This window comes from Crinia signifera, chromosome 2 (assembly GCF_055691185.1).
Source record: "Crinia signifera chromosome 2, ASM5569118v1, whole genome shotgun sequence".
NCBI lineage: Eukaryota > Metazoa > Chordata > Amphibia > Anura > Myobatrachidae > Crinia > Crinia signifera.
This window is the reverse complement of record NC_139218.1, coordinates 60141542-60156353: the sequence shown is the minus strand read 5'-3', so window position 1 is coordinate 60156353 and position 14812 is coordinate 60141542. Positions and strand designations below refer to the sequence as shown.

The 14812-nt window shown below is 45.6% G+C and overlaps 1 protein-coding gene across 9 annotated transcripts in view; it reads right to left on the bottom strand.

Annotated features, from left to right (window-relative positions):
• The window catches only part of SGSM2 (small G protein signaling modulator 2), a 318515-nt gene that overhangs the window by 102947 nt on the left and 200756 nt on the right, over positions 1 to 14812 (bottom strand). For all 9 annotated transcript variants that reach the window (XM_083172218.1, XM_083172219.1, XM_083172220.1 and 6 more), the window contains exons 7-8: positions 10214 to 10348; positions 8748 to 8872 (exon numbers count right to left, since the gene is read on the bottom strand). In XM_083172218.1, the coding sequence (XP_083028344.1) occupies positions 8748 to 8872; positions 10214 to 10348 (260 nt within the window). The remainder of the gene's footprint in view (positions 1 to 8747; positions 8873 to 10213; positions 10349 to 14812) is intronic.

Genomic DNA, 14812 nt, shown 5'->3' with positions numbered 1-14812 from the left:
CCGAGAGCGAGCAACGGCCCATCGGTCAGCCATCAAAAACTGTTTGGCTGGCAAAGATATTGATCAGCCGGTGGCCCGCCATTTTAAGGCCCACCAACACTCACTGGCTGATTTAAGACACCAAATAGTTGAACATGTCCCCCCTCCTGTTCGAGGTGGCAATAGGCTCAAAACTCTCCTCCAACGTGAAACTCACTGGATTCATGTTTTAAATTCAGTAGCCCCGCATGGTCTGAATGAGAAAATTTCTTTAAATATATTTCTTTAACGCATCTTTCTAAAATGCCCTCAAAAAGCTTTTTACAGATCTTATACCCTTCTAATCATGCCTAGTAGGTCTAGTACCCCAAAACATTAAATAGATAATTGTTTTCTGTTATAACCAACATGTGTGTCGATTGGTACATACTTAAGAGCCCTCTAAAAATGGATTATACTAATACATGCTAATATATGCAAACCGTGTATACATCTAGATGTATATTTGCAATCCATAATGCTGCTGAAATGTATGTGCAAAATGTATGTGTAGAATAGAATTGACAGCCACCGGATGATAATGCATATATAGTAATGCTGTCATATATAGTAATGCTGTCTTATAGATATATGTTTATATATTTATGTGTAATACACACTAACGTGATTAACATACTTGAACCACATACGGGCTGTACCCGATTCAGTGGGTTCCCTCATTTTAATCTTTTACAGTTACACACTTTGTCACTGCATTAATCATTGCCTTTTTTTTCCTATACACGGCATCACTAACCCTGTATATTCCTGTACGCGCTACAGGTTACTAAGCACGCAGAGATTGTTCCTTCACTCTTCCCGTCTGCTGGGGGAAACAGACGCCGGCCGGTCACCTAGGCAACGGGCGGCTCAACGTCAGCTGTCACGTGAACACGCTGCCGGAAGCTGCATCCTCCCTGCAGCACGGGTCCTAAATCACGTAAGTGTGTTTCCCTATTTAAATCAAGTTGTTTTCTAAAGTCTGTTGTTTTCTGCACACCTCACTCGTTTGAAAGTTACTGCACAGCCAGCAGTCTTGAAGAAGGAGCGAATGCTCCGAAACGGTCGACACAATATGCTGACACGTTGTTCACTGTGATTTTTTCCACTGTGTTCTTGATGCTTTGATGTTTTAAATACACCGTTACCTTTTCTACTGAGAGTGCCGCCTCCAGTCTTCTTTCATGTTATTGATTGAATACCGTTCTTATACCTACTTGTGGAAGGCACCCCTCTGCTGACCAGATGTACCAAGTGCCGGTCTAAGCCTGCACATATGTATTTTGGATTCCCCGCCAGGAACCCTAAAGTGACAAGGCACTGGTCCTAAAACGTTTTTCCTTTTATCAAGTTGACTCAGCTGCAGAATTATCAACGGACCTCACTAACAACTTACTGTCCGTCCAATCATGGAACCTACTACACCCCGGACAGACCCCCTCAGCTTTGTGGAATTGCAGCAACATCTGAATGACATGTTGTCCCTTTCAACAGACCAAGTCCAGGCCATTTTGTTTGATGAACCTGATGCCACGGAGTTAACGACAGACACCCCTGATGACATCTATCATGCTCTCCTAAAAATGCAAAAAAAGGAGATTGATTGTCTTCTGCATGGGACTTCACTGTCCCAATATTACCGACAGGCTCAAATACCTCGGGGCTTCCGAATTTCCAACACGCCCACCATAGGGCGCAACAGCGCAGAATTTTGCTACAAATGGATCTCGGTGTTAAATAAATGTAGCATGGATCTTATGATCCTTGTGATCGAGGAAGCTGGTAAATCCCTCCATTCCACCAGATCCAAGATAGCCTCCTTCAAAACGCTGCATAAAAGTACGCTGGAAGATAAAAAACACTCTGCCCTGTGGGCCAAATTGGAGAACCAAGTCGCCACTTACAAAGTGGACCTGGAGCGCTTTAAAAAGAAAAAACTAGTCACCGTACAAAGTGACTATGAAGAAGCGCGTGTGTACCGTTGGCTCAGCGGCACACAATCTAATAACACCAGATACAAAGGTCGCCCTAAACAACAGTGGAAGCCGAGACGTGATCCAGCCGGTTCCAATAGTGACAGTGACTTTGCGTTTGTTGACTCTGACGAGCCATCGACATCATCCGCAAGGATCCCTTTAGGCCGCGCCACCAGGGCCCGTACGGGGGGTTCCGTGCCAGACCCACCCGCCGCGGAGGCCAAACGCAAAGGCTCCACCAAACCGCCAATCAACAAACGCAAGAATTGATATTTAATCTGTCGTCCACTCCCTTATCAGACCTCGAACACAGTGTCCTCTCTAGGGGCTTATCTTTCGTCCCCACCAATCGCCACAAAGATTTAGAATGGAAAATAGACCTCCATCGTTTTAATAGAAATTTACGTATTAAAGAATTTTTTCAACACCAGACGGTGCCCATGATTCCAGACAAACATCAAGAATTCCTGCGACAACATAGTAAATCCACCTTTGATCCGCCATCTCAGAATCCATCGTTACGCACATTATCCCGGTTACTGGACTCATCCATTTCTCAACTGGATAAAGTCCAGCCACGACACCATCATAACCTATCAAAGGGTGAACAACTGGCGTTGCAATCATTGTCTAAAAGAGACGATATAATCGTACGACCTGCGGACAAAGGTGGTGGCATAGTTGTCCAGGATCGTGCCATCTATATCCAAAACCTGGATACCCATCTGGCCGATGCCACCACCTACAGGAAGTTATCGGGTGACCCAACATCTACCTTTAAGAAACAACTGGATGCCATTCTTAAACATGCCTTGGAAGAAGGTCATATAAGCAAAAAAACCCACAAAACCTTGTCCTCCGAGTTCCCTATCACCCCTGTCATCTATTCCATTCCGAAGATTCACAAAGACAGCAATAACCCTCCGGTCCGCCCCATCATTTCCGCCCGCAACTCCCTCTGTCAACCTATATCTCAATTTTTGGATACACTTATCCAACCACTTGTCATGTCACAACCCCACTTCCTTAAGGACACTACTCAACTTCTCATCAAACTTCAACAACTGCAAAATATCCCGGTTCATTCATTATTATGCACAATGGACGTTTCCAATCTTTACACAGTTATCCCCCACACAGAAGGACTTGCCATTATGAGATCTTTTCTCGTCTCTAATGGATTCGACGGTTTGGACATTCCACTATTCCTTGAACTATTGGAATTTATTCTCACCAAAAATTATTTTCTCCACAACAGTTGTTTTTATTTACAGTTAACCGGCTGTGCGATGGGGTCCAACGTGGCTCCATCGCTAGCCAATGTCTTTATGTTTTTTCAAGAATCCAATTTTTTCTTCACCCAACCCAACATTTCAAAAAATATATTATTTTACTGTCGATACATCGACGATTTATTGTTGATCTGGGGTGACAGCAAGGAGGCCCTTATTACTCTTGTTAATAATATTAACACTCTTGACAACCCCATCAAATTAACGATGCAATGCCACCCCTCAATAATCAATTATCTAGATGTATCCATACATCTGACGGAGGGTAAAATTCAAACTACGGTCTTTACCAAACCAACGGACCGCAACACCCTCCTTCACCATGGCAGTCACCATGCGCCAAGTTTGAAGAAGGGTTTACCGCGGTCTCAAATGCTGCGCATTGCACGGATTACCAGCGACCATGACCAATTAGATGAGGCCCTCAATGTGGTTATTAAAAAATTCCTGGAACGCGGGTATGATTACAGAGTACTTAATAAACAAAAACAGGAGGTACTCAACATACCTAGAAATCAACTATTATCCAGTAATAGTAAAAAAGACACCAGCAAGCGTATACCGCTTGTGACCACTTTTTCATCCACTAGTGCGGCCTTACCACGGGTCCTAAGAGCCACGTGGCCATTGGTCACCAGTGATCGTGACCTCCCATGTTTTTCACATACCTCCTTGATGCCCAGCTTCAAAAGGGGACGGAATATACGAGACCTGGTGGTAAAAACGAATATGGTTCCAATCGTCCCTAATAACACCCAGGTCAAAGCCCCAGGATGCTACAGGTGTCCAACATGCATTGCATGTAGCCATATGGACACTGGCCCGGAGTTCACCCATCCCAAAACTGGCCGCCGCTATAAAATCAAACAGGTTGTCACCTGCACCACGGCCTACGTGGTATACATTATTAAGTGCCCCTGTGCACTTATATATGTTGGCCAAACTAGCCGACCCTTCCGAGAGCGAGCAACGGCCCATCGGTCAGCCATCAAAAACTGTTTGGCTGGCAAAGATATTGATCAGCCGGTGGCCCGCCATTTTAAGGCCCACCAACACTCACTGGCTGATTTAAGACACCAAATAGTTGAACATGTCCCCCCTCCTGTTCGAGGTGGCAATAGGCTCAAAACTCTCCTCCAACGTGAAACTCACTGGATTCATGTTTTAAATTCAGTAGCCCCGCATGGTCTGAATGAGAAAATTTCTTTAAATATATTTCTTTAACGCATCTTTCTAAAATGCCCTCAAAAAGCTTTTTACAGATCTTATACCCTTCTAATCATGCCTAGTAGGTCTAGTACCCCAAAACATTAAATAGATAATTGTTTTCTGTTATAACCAACATGTGTGTCGATTGGTACATACTTAAGAGCCCTCTAAAAATGGATTATACTAATACATGCTAATATATGCAAACCGTGTATACATCTAGATGTATATTTGCAATCCATAATGCTGCTGAAATGTATGTGCAAAATGTATGTGTAGAATAGAATTGACAGCCACCGGATGATAATGCATATATAGTAATGCTGTTATATATAGTAATGCTGTCTTATAGATATATGTTTATATATTTCTGTGTAATACACACTAACGTGATTAACATACTTGAACCACATACGGGCTGTACCCGATTCAGTGGGTTCCCTCATTTTAATCTTTTACAGTTACACACTTTGTCACTGCATTAATCATTGCCTTTTTTTCCTATACACGGCATCACTAACCCTGTATATTCCTGTACGCGCTACAGGTTACTAAGCACGCAGAGATTGTTCCTTCACTCTTCCCGTCTGCTGGGGGAAACAGACGCCGGCCGGTCACCTAGGCAACGGGCGGCTCAACGTCAGCTGTCACGTGAACACGCTGCCGGAAGCTGCATCCTCCCTGCAGCACGGGTCCTAAATCACGTAAGTGTGTTTCCCTATTTAAATCAAGTTGTTTTCTAAAGTCTGTTGTTTTCTGCACACCTCACTCGTTTGAAAGTTACTGCACAGCCAGCAGTCTTGAAGAAGGAGCGAATGCTCCGAAACGGTCGACACAATATGCTGACACGTTGTTCACTGTGATTTTTTCCACTGTGTTCTTGATGCTTTGATGTTTTAAATACACCGTTACCTTTTCTACTGAGAGTGCCGCCTCCAGTCTTCTTTCATGTTATTGATTGAATACCGTTCTTATACCTACTTGTGGAAGGCACCCCTCTGCTGACCAGATGTACCAAGTGCCGGTCTAAGCCTGCACATATATATATATATATATATATATATATATATATATATATATCGCCTTTATCTAACTTCAAAAAGTATATTTTCGGTACCAAAATGATATCACACTGAGGGCCGATTTAGGAATGGTTGGTAATGCTGCCGCAATCACAGCCTCTCCCTCAATCAGGGTCGCCGACGGGTCGGCCTTGCCTGGGTAAAATGGAGGGCGTGTGGCTACCAGGCTGGGCCTCCAGGAGGGGGATGGTCATGCCTCAGTGAAAAAAATGAAATGAGGGAGTGGACAGGCTGCCGCTGCCCCTGCCTCTCACCCAGGTCAGCACACAGAACCAGGGGTGTAACTAGATATTCGTAGGCCCCATACCTAAAGTTTTTAAGGGCCCCCTATTTAGCAACTGATGGTGTTAAATGTAGATATGTGCAGGTTCGGATTTTCTCAGATTTGCCCGGATTTACCCGGAACTCAATACGGGATCTTATTGGCTATCAGCTGTCACATGATATGGAGTCAAATCATGTGACAGCCGATAGCCAATAAGTAAATCCGGGTAAATCCGAGTAAATCCAAACCTGCACATCTATATTTAAATGTGTGTAAAACATTACTTAAACAGTAAAGATGGGCCCCCTTCAGCTCTGGACCCCATAGTAGCTGCACCCCTTGCACCTACCTTGGTAGTTATGCCCTTGCACAGCACTGAGCAGCGTGTGCTGAGCTGGGGAGAGAGGCTGTGCTATGGAGGCAGCCTACCATCTCTCTCCCCACTGCCTGGCTCCCTGCAACGGGCAAGCAGGACTTGGGCAACTCCCTTAGACCCGGGCTTGGGTAAAAAGTACCTTCCGCCCCCCTTTCAACACCAATATCCACAATAGCGATTGCAGAAATAGGCAAATGCTTATCTCAGCCTTACCTTGTTACATCACCATGTGATAGAGTGTACAAGCGCTGAGACAGATGCTTTCTGGCTCCATGATATTGATTTATGATAGAGAATGTAAACACTCCAACACTGATACACAACATCGGTTGCAGCACCTTTGTAATCTGTAGTAGCTAAGACTCTACATTATAGTCACTCTCCTTAAAGTGCTGACACTGAAAGCAGCCCCTAACCATATCTACCAGATCTACAAATGGGCAGATGGAGCTGCAGCTCCATGCCTCCACATAAAAGCAGGCCCATCACCATGACAGCATGATGACCACCAGACAGACACCAGCTGGCCAAATGGTTGGACATAAATCAATAGTATTAAAATGTTTTACTTCAATACATTTAGGAAGGTACTGCGGCTTATTGTGTATGGCAGTGGTTCCCAAACTGTGTGCCGTGGCACCCTGGGGTGCCAATTCAAAATTATTTATGGTCAATGTAATAGGCACAACCAGTGCTGGTGGCTTCCAATCATAAAATATATGGACAAACACAATATACACCAACTGACCCTAAGGAAGACATAGGCCCTTATTCTGGTTGGTGCGGTCGAGCCGCATATGCGGCTCCGACCGCACCAGACGAATCCCCGCCCACCATACGGTTCGCCACGGCCGTCCGTACACGGACGGCTGGCGAACCGCACGAAAATGGTGGAGGCGTACGCCTCCACCATGCTGGGAGCTGCCCCCTGCATTCGATGGTCGACGACCATCGAAGGCAGGACCGCACGCCGCGGCAGCTCCCGCAAGCTGAGACCACACGGACAATCGTCCGTGTGGTAGCTTGTATGGGGGCTGAAAGCTGACATCCGGCGACGTCAGCTTTCCGCCCCCATGAGTGGCGTCATGCCCTCATTACCATGCGTACGCCCCGCGTTTGCATGGGAACGCCCATGAAACGCGGGGCGTACACATAGGGAAATGAGGGGATGAAGCCCCTCACGCCCCTATACGCCCCCTTTGCGGCGTCTAAATTTTTAACACGGAGAATTCCCCTGCACATGCGCAGAGTGACCTCTGCGCATGTGCAGAGAGAAAACATCGGCGGTACGGCCGCACGCGGGCCGTACCGAGCCGATTAGAATAAGGGCCTTAGAAACACAATTTAATAAATTTGCTATATTTAAAAAAAAAAAATTTTGGCCTAGGGGTGCCACGACAAAATTTCTGATACTATAGCCGCGATTCCAAAAAGTTTGGAAACCACTGGTGTATGGGTTCTGCATACCTATGTGGCATTATTCTCATCACCTCCGCTTTTCATAATAGGCCTTGGCCCTAAATCCAGCACTACCTGAACATGGCCTCTTAATAGTGGATCTGCGAGTTGGAAATGACCCCTTTATGCATCCACAATAAAAGGCTCAGGGACTGCCAACCTCTTCTTCAGTGTTAACTATTTTGTATACAATTGTGTACTGTATTAGTTTAGCTCTTAAGATGGCAAAAAAAAATCACCACACGATTTTGGACTTCTAGACAAGAAAACCATGATTAACAAATCGCAATAACAATTTATGTGTTTTCTTTAGAGTTACAACAGGTCATTGTGGTATATTCTCAGCCCTGCTTAATGCGCAATCCTTGGTAGTACAATGATTTTTACCTTTATAACGCAGCACCAGGCTAAAAGCTGAAATATAAAGAGGCAGATGATTTCCTCTGACCTTCTCAGTATCAGCAAAGCTGCAAACTGTTCCTGGTTTCAGGGACAGACCCAAGCCTAGAACGTGTCCCTGGATTTTTCCCCTTATGTCCATAAAAAGATAACCTGAGAGACCATTGATGCACATGAGTGATATTATAATCCATTAGTGATGTATTCTGTTTAATTGTGTAGCATAGTATACAAGTCTGCGGTGTTGTAGGCTGCCTTCCACCAGGATAATAAAGCAGATTACCCAAGTAAGTATACACAGGGCAAAATGGTATCCTGCAACATCCTTGCACAACACAACTTCCTGTAACAGGGCAAAATGGTATCCTGCAACATCCTTGCACAACACAACTTCCTGTAACAGGGCAAAATGGTCATCTGCTACATCCTCGCACAACGACTTGCTGTAACAGGCTGAATTGGTCACATGCTACATCTTTGTGTGACCGTGGCTGTATCAGCATATGCAACGCTGCGCTCTGGTGCTACAGTCTCTCATTGCATGGTGTATTGAGGAAAGATATATTAGGACACATCTGTACAATACGCTACATGCCTCAAAAGCAGGAGATCCCGAGTATGTGGTTTGTAATGCTCATTTTAAAACCAGAGATGGAGAAATTAGGACATTACCTCTTTTCGAGCTCTGAGTCTCCGAGTGTTCCATTTAACAACTGATTTGGCGTCCATTTTAATGTCAAATTCTCACCACACTGGTGCAGGGAAAGATAACCGGGAATAGCTTCCATGTCTTCTTTCTAGAGAGATGTTTTACAATTTATTTTGGACATGACTTATGCTGTTGCAGGGAAACAGTATAAAGCAACTCATAGTTGGAAGGGCATACTAAGGGACTGATTATGATTTGGGAAGAAAGTACTGTATAAAAGCAAGTAAGTCTGCATTTGTAACATTGTTGAAATGTTGGGTTGAAAATATGTTTTTTTTTGTTTTTTTTTACTTTTGCATGGAGGGTAAACAATGGCTGCTTTTGCATGTAGCCCACAATTACAGGACAGCAGCAATTTAAATTTCAGTATTGACACACAACTCAAAACCTAAATCTCTACACTTTTACATCTGCCCAGTGAAAGACCTTCATTTTTGGGACCCTGAAGCTTGAACTGTTATGGGAGCCACTTCACAACCAAAAACAATAGGGCAACATCCAACAAGGTCCGAATATCTACCTTTCACTGCACTCTCCTCATTCAGTAATCCCCTCACAGCCTTGATAATAAGCTGATTTAGTTGGACAATTCATTCATTAAGAAGAAAGTTGCTTCAGGGCCCCTCCAGGATTAAGGGCCCTGAAGTTTAAGCTTTATTAGTTTCATAGTAGATTTGCCTATGCATCTACCCCACCAGCAGTGCAACATGGTTTTACCCAGGTGCAAAGTTACTAGTTTTTTTAAAATGTTGCTTTTTTTCCCCAACTTACAATCAGGCCCTAAGGGGTTTATTTACTAAGATGGGAGTTCTATAAAAGTGATGAAATGGAGAGTGATAAACAGCCAGCCAATCAGCTCCTACCTGCTAAGTCACAGACTGTGTTTGAAGAATGTCAGGTAGGAGCTGATTGGTTGGTTGTTTATCACTCTCCATTTTACCACTTTTGAAGCTTAGTGCATCTGGCCCTCTAGAATCTGATACTGTGCCTATAGCAACATCCCATCTTCAATAGAACTCCCAGCTAAACCCCTAAGTGCCTGATTTGGAAAAGGTTGCAATTTTGTATCCTGGATGTGCACTAAAATGTTCTCATTGTTATTGTGTGCCCGGTCCAGCCTGGTTTATCCAGTGAAAGTGGATACACATATTTACCTACTTTAGCCCAGCTCACTCCATATGGATCTGTGATTTCTGGTATTATCTCCCCATCCTGAGCACTTTAATAGGAAGTGAGTGGGATGAAGGGAAATCTACCCACACTTCAGAGGTTGCGGGAGACAACCTAAAAATCAGGAGTATGCCTCATCCAATATTTTGGGTTGCTCTGCAGTTCATACACATTAAAACAAAGGCTTGAAATTGATCTACTGTATAATTACCACTGTGAAAGCCACAGGAAAAAAAAAAAATTAAAGCAAACCACTTACCGGTTGGACCAGAACATTGTTTTTTCCATATAGAAGATGGATTCTGGAGTTCTGGTGCAAAGACTCCACATATTCTCTTGCCGATGCCGCAAATTTATCTTCTGACATACTACCACTGGAATGGCGCTTTTTGATCTGTGAAAGTGAATATGGAATGTACTTAGAAGGCAACATGGAAGGATGTAGACTCTGGGATGGGATCATACAAAGCTGGAAGCTCCAGAGTTACACACTACTTAGATACATGGGCCCTTATTCTGATCGCTTCACTCAGACCCTTGCACTGGCCGAAGCGAATGTACCAAACCCCGCGGATTCAGTATTAAATCCCAGCGATCGGGATCCCGGCGTTCAAAATTCCAACGCCGGAATCCCGACCGCCGAAATCCCGACAAGGGGGGGGGGGGCGTGGATCGCCCCCCCTTGCGGGCTCGCTGCACTCGCCATGCAGCGGGCCCGGTGCCTCGCTACGCTCTGCACACTAATTTATTCTCCCTCCGAGGGTGTCGTGGACACCCACGGAGGGAGAAAGTGTCAGGATTTCGGCGGTCGGGATTCCGGCGTCGGGATTTTGAACGCCGGGATCCTGACCACCGGGATTTACACTGCATCCCAACCCCGCCTAGCAAATAGATCGCCGGCGCCGCCCATTCGCACGCTGAATTTGGTCAGTCAGCATGCGAACGGATGTTTTATGCGACCATCTATTTGAATGCCAGAGACCATCGAATGATGTGGAAAGCGATTACCCATGCATGAATAGTCTAGACCACTCATACATATGTGCAAAGAAAAGCCGGTATATGAACGGGCAACCCCCTACATGCACGTTACAACCGCATTTCCATACGCACACCCTGCATTTTCATGGGAACGCCCATGAAACGCAGGGCGTGCGCAAATGGTAATGACCTTGATCAGGTCACAACGCCCTTCTCCATCCCCTGCTCGGAAGGCCAGGAGCGACCAGAATTCTCACGAGTCCGCTCGCTCCCTGCGTACAGACATGCACAAAAATGGTTCTGTGCATGCGGATATGCACAGCATCGGAACACTGGCCAAATTCGGGTCTGAGCGAAGCTATCAGAATAAGGGCCATGGTCCAGGCTACAAATAGAATTGTACCATCCTGTACACTACGAGGTGAATTTACTAAGATGGGAGTTCTATTGGAGATGTTGCCCATAGCAACCAATCAGCAGCTTATTTATTTATCATACTCTGGAAGATCTTACCTAGAATCTGATCGGTTGCTATGGGCAACTCCCATCTTAGTAAATCCCCCCTACAAGTGAGAATCGTATTTCGCTGCTTGAAAGTTGGTGAACTAATTGGTGATTTGAAATTTAGAGAATAAAGGAATACATTAGTATTTAAGACATTTAATCGAATATCTGCAATCTGATTTGCTTTTTATAGCAACAATGTGTGAATGAATTTGCCGAAAATAGATGGTAGTGACAAGAATCGTCTTCTTGCACTACAACATTTATTAACACCTATTCCACAACAAGGATGAGCGGAATAATGCATGACTCAATCCTACGCGAGAATAGCTATTCCCCATTCATAATACGGGAAGGTTTGCCAAGAGTTGGCTAAACATCTGGCATGCGCTCTCTATGGGAATACGTATGTTAATAGACAGGCCAGGTGTTACTATTCCACAGCAGCATTTGATCGTTATCCTGGAATTTTGATGAACCTGTTTAAAGCAGAACCTATTTTCGGTACCCTGAGAATTATGAATTCAGGCAGATAATAGACCCGACAGTTCAGAATTGTCAAAATGTTTTGCACATTCCTCAAACACTCAGAGTATTCGTGTCTGCGCTACATATAATTCCTCCCTGATATCGGAGCGTGCCATGCTGTCCTCCATAAATAATCATCGGTGACTCATACCCTCGCTTTATTTAACTTGCCAAGATTGTTATTCTTAATATTTGCTTGTCAGAAGCAAAGACAAATTTCAGCATATTTGTTTTTGTAGGTCAGGAAATACAGCTTGTAATGTCAGCGTGTCCCAGCATTTGCTAAATACACGAAGACTGCAGCGTTTGTCTCTGATTTATAGCAAATTGTCTCATTCTGTGGCTAGCTTTAGATGTGTTTATTTATAGACCTGAAGAGAGGTTAGTCATTTCAATGTCATTTGTCAGCATTTCATTTTGCAATTAATAGCTTCAAATATAATCATTATGGACAGACAACTGGGTGCCGGACGCGGTCCCGACAGTCGGGGTCCCGACAGTCATTTACCCGACGTTGGGATCCCAACTGTCAAAACGCAGACAGACAAGTGCCCGACAAGTCCCTGATGGCCATCCGCTATTTTCCCTCATGGGGGTCCACGCAGCATGACGAGCACAGCGAGCCCGCAAGGGGCTTTGCTGCGCTCGCCATGTTGTCTGAGTCCAGAATCGGGATCCCGACCTCAGGCTAATGACTGTCGGGATCCCGACTGTCGGAACTCTATATCACACCCCAGACAACTATGGTATCTATTTGATTGAAAGCTTTGTGATCTCTACCTTAGAATAGGTAAAATGAGTGTCGTCTTTCATCTACTATAATATAACAACACTCCCTTCTCCACTACAATGTCAGGTACAACTCAGGTTTTTAAACCCATGTCAGAACCAGGTCAGACCTTAATACCCCACGCAGGCTGGACCCAGCATATTGGTGGGTATACCAATTTCAGACCGTGGTGCCGGATGATTCACTGACAGTCTGGATCCTGACTGTTGTTTCCCCAACATTAGAGCAGGACAGTCGGAATCCTGACTTACACGGGCTATTTTCCCTCGTGGGGGTCCACAACCCAATAAATGGAGAATAGGATAGGTGGCAAGGAGCCCGCAAGGGGTTTGAATGCGCTCGCCTCCCATTCGAGGTCCTGACAGTCGGAATTCCGATGTTGGAGGAATGACAGTCATTAGACCGACGTCGGGATCCCGACTGTTAAAACCCTGACACTCGGGGTCACGACGGCCACCAGCTATTCTCCCTCATGGGGGTCCATGACCCCCATAGATGGAGAATAGAATCTCGGGTACTTGTGTATTTTGGCGGCGCCCATCGCATCGCATACCATAACACATACGATGGTATGCGATGCGACGCGATATCGTACGATAGTGCACGATGGCATACAATTTTGAAATTGTATGCCATTGTACATGGCATACGATGCCATACGATGCGATGCGATGCGATTAAACATTGTATAAGCACCCTAATGGGTGCTTATACAATGTTAAGCACCCAAATGGGTGCTTACAATGTTAAATGCACCCCCACGCCACCCCCCACTATAAACGTGAACCCGAAGCGTGGCGAGCGCAGCGAGCCCGCGAGGGGCGGCGGTACGCGTCCTACGACCTTTTCATACCCCCACTATCCACGTCGGCGTGGAGTTGAGAATAGAATAGTGTGGCGAGCGCAGCGAGCCACCGAGCCCGAAGCGTGGCGAGCGCAGCGAGCCCCGCGAGGGGACGCGGATACCTTCACAGGTAAACGCGTCCCCTCGCGGGCTTCACAGGTGTCCGCGTCGCCACGGACACCTGTGAAGCCCGCGAGGGGACGCGTATAACTGTGAAGGTATCCGCGTCCCCTCGCGGGGCTCGCTGCGCTCGCCACGCTTCGGGCTCGGTGGCTCGCTGCGCTCGCCACACTATTCTATTCTCAACTCCACACCGACGTGGATAGTGGGGGTATGAAAAGGTCGTAGGACGCGTACCGCCGCCCCTCGCGGGCTCGCTGCGCTCGCCACGCTTCGGGTACACGTTTATAGTGGGGGGTGGCGTGGGGGTGCATTTAACATTGTAAGCACCCATTTGGGTGCTCAAAAGCACCCTTTAGGGTGCTTATACGATTTTTGGTCGTATAGGGGGTCAAAATCGCATCGCATCGCATGCCATCGGGTGCATGGCATGCGATGCGATCTGTTCGTCGTACGACGGACATCGGGGGCGCCGCCAAAATACACAAGTACCGAATCTCGCAAGGGGCTTTGTTGCGCTCCCCCCCCCGCTGTCTGAGTCCGGGCAGTCAGGATCCTGCCATCGGGCTAATGACTGTCGGAGGTCATATACCACACCCCTCATTGTAATGTGGTATAAAATAAACTAGATGCTTTATAATGTCACATAGGGAGTGATGTACCAAACGTTTGCAGGACATCCTACTACCACTTATACTAATCATATAAGAACTAACATATGCGATTCACAAAGGACAGTTCTCCCAATAAGACCTGTCCTTTGCGATGGCGACACATCTGGGTTACAGCCTCGGGGGTCCCTTGCGCATGCATGGGACATACAAATGTACGCCTCTGTGTTTCAATTCTCTTTATTACTCCTTGTTAGTTGTTTGTAGGATACGTTTTCATTATTCCACATTAATAGATTATGCAAATACAGTCTGTGATCAAAGCTATGAAACACAACTCATTTCCAAACGTAATGATAAATCTATACAATACAAACAAAATAACACATGCAGTGAAGAATGAATAGAGATGATTTGGAATCTATACACTAATAGTAGCAATAATACAGTGACAGCTGTAGGCAGGTATGTTCAGATCTA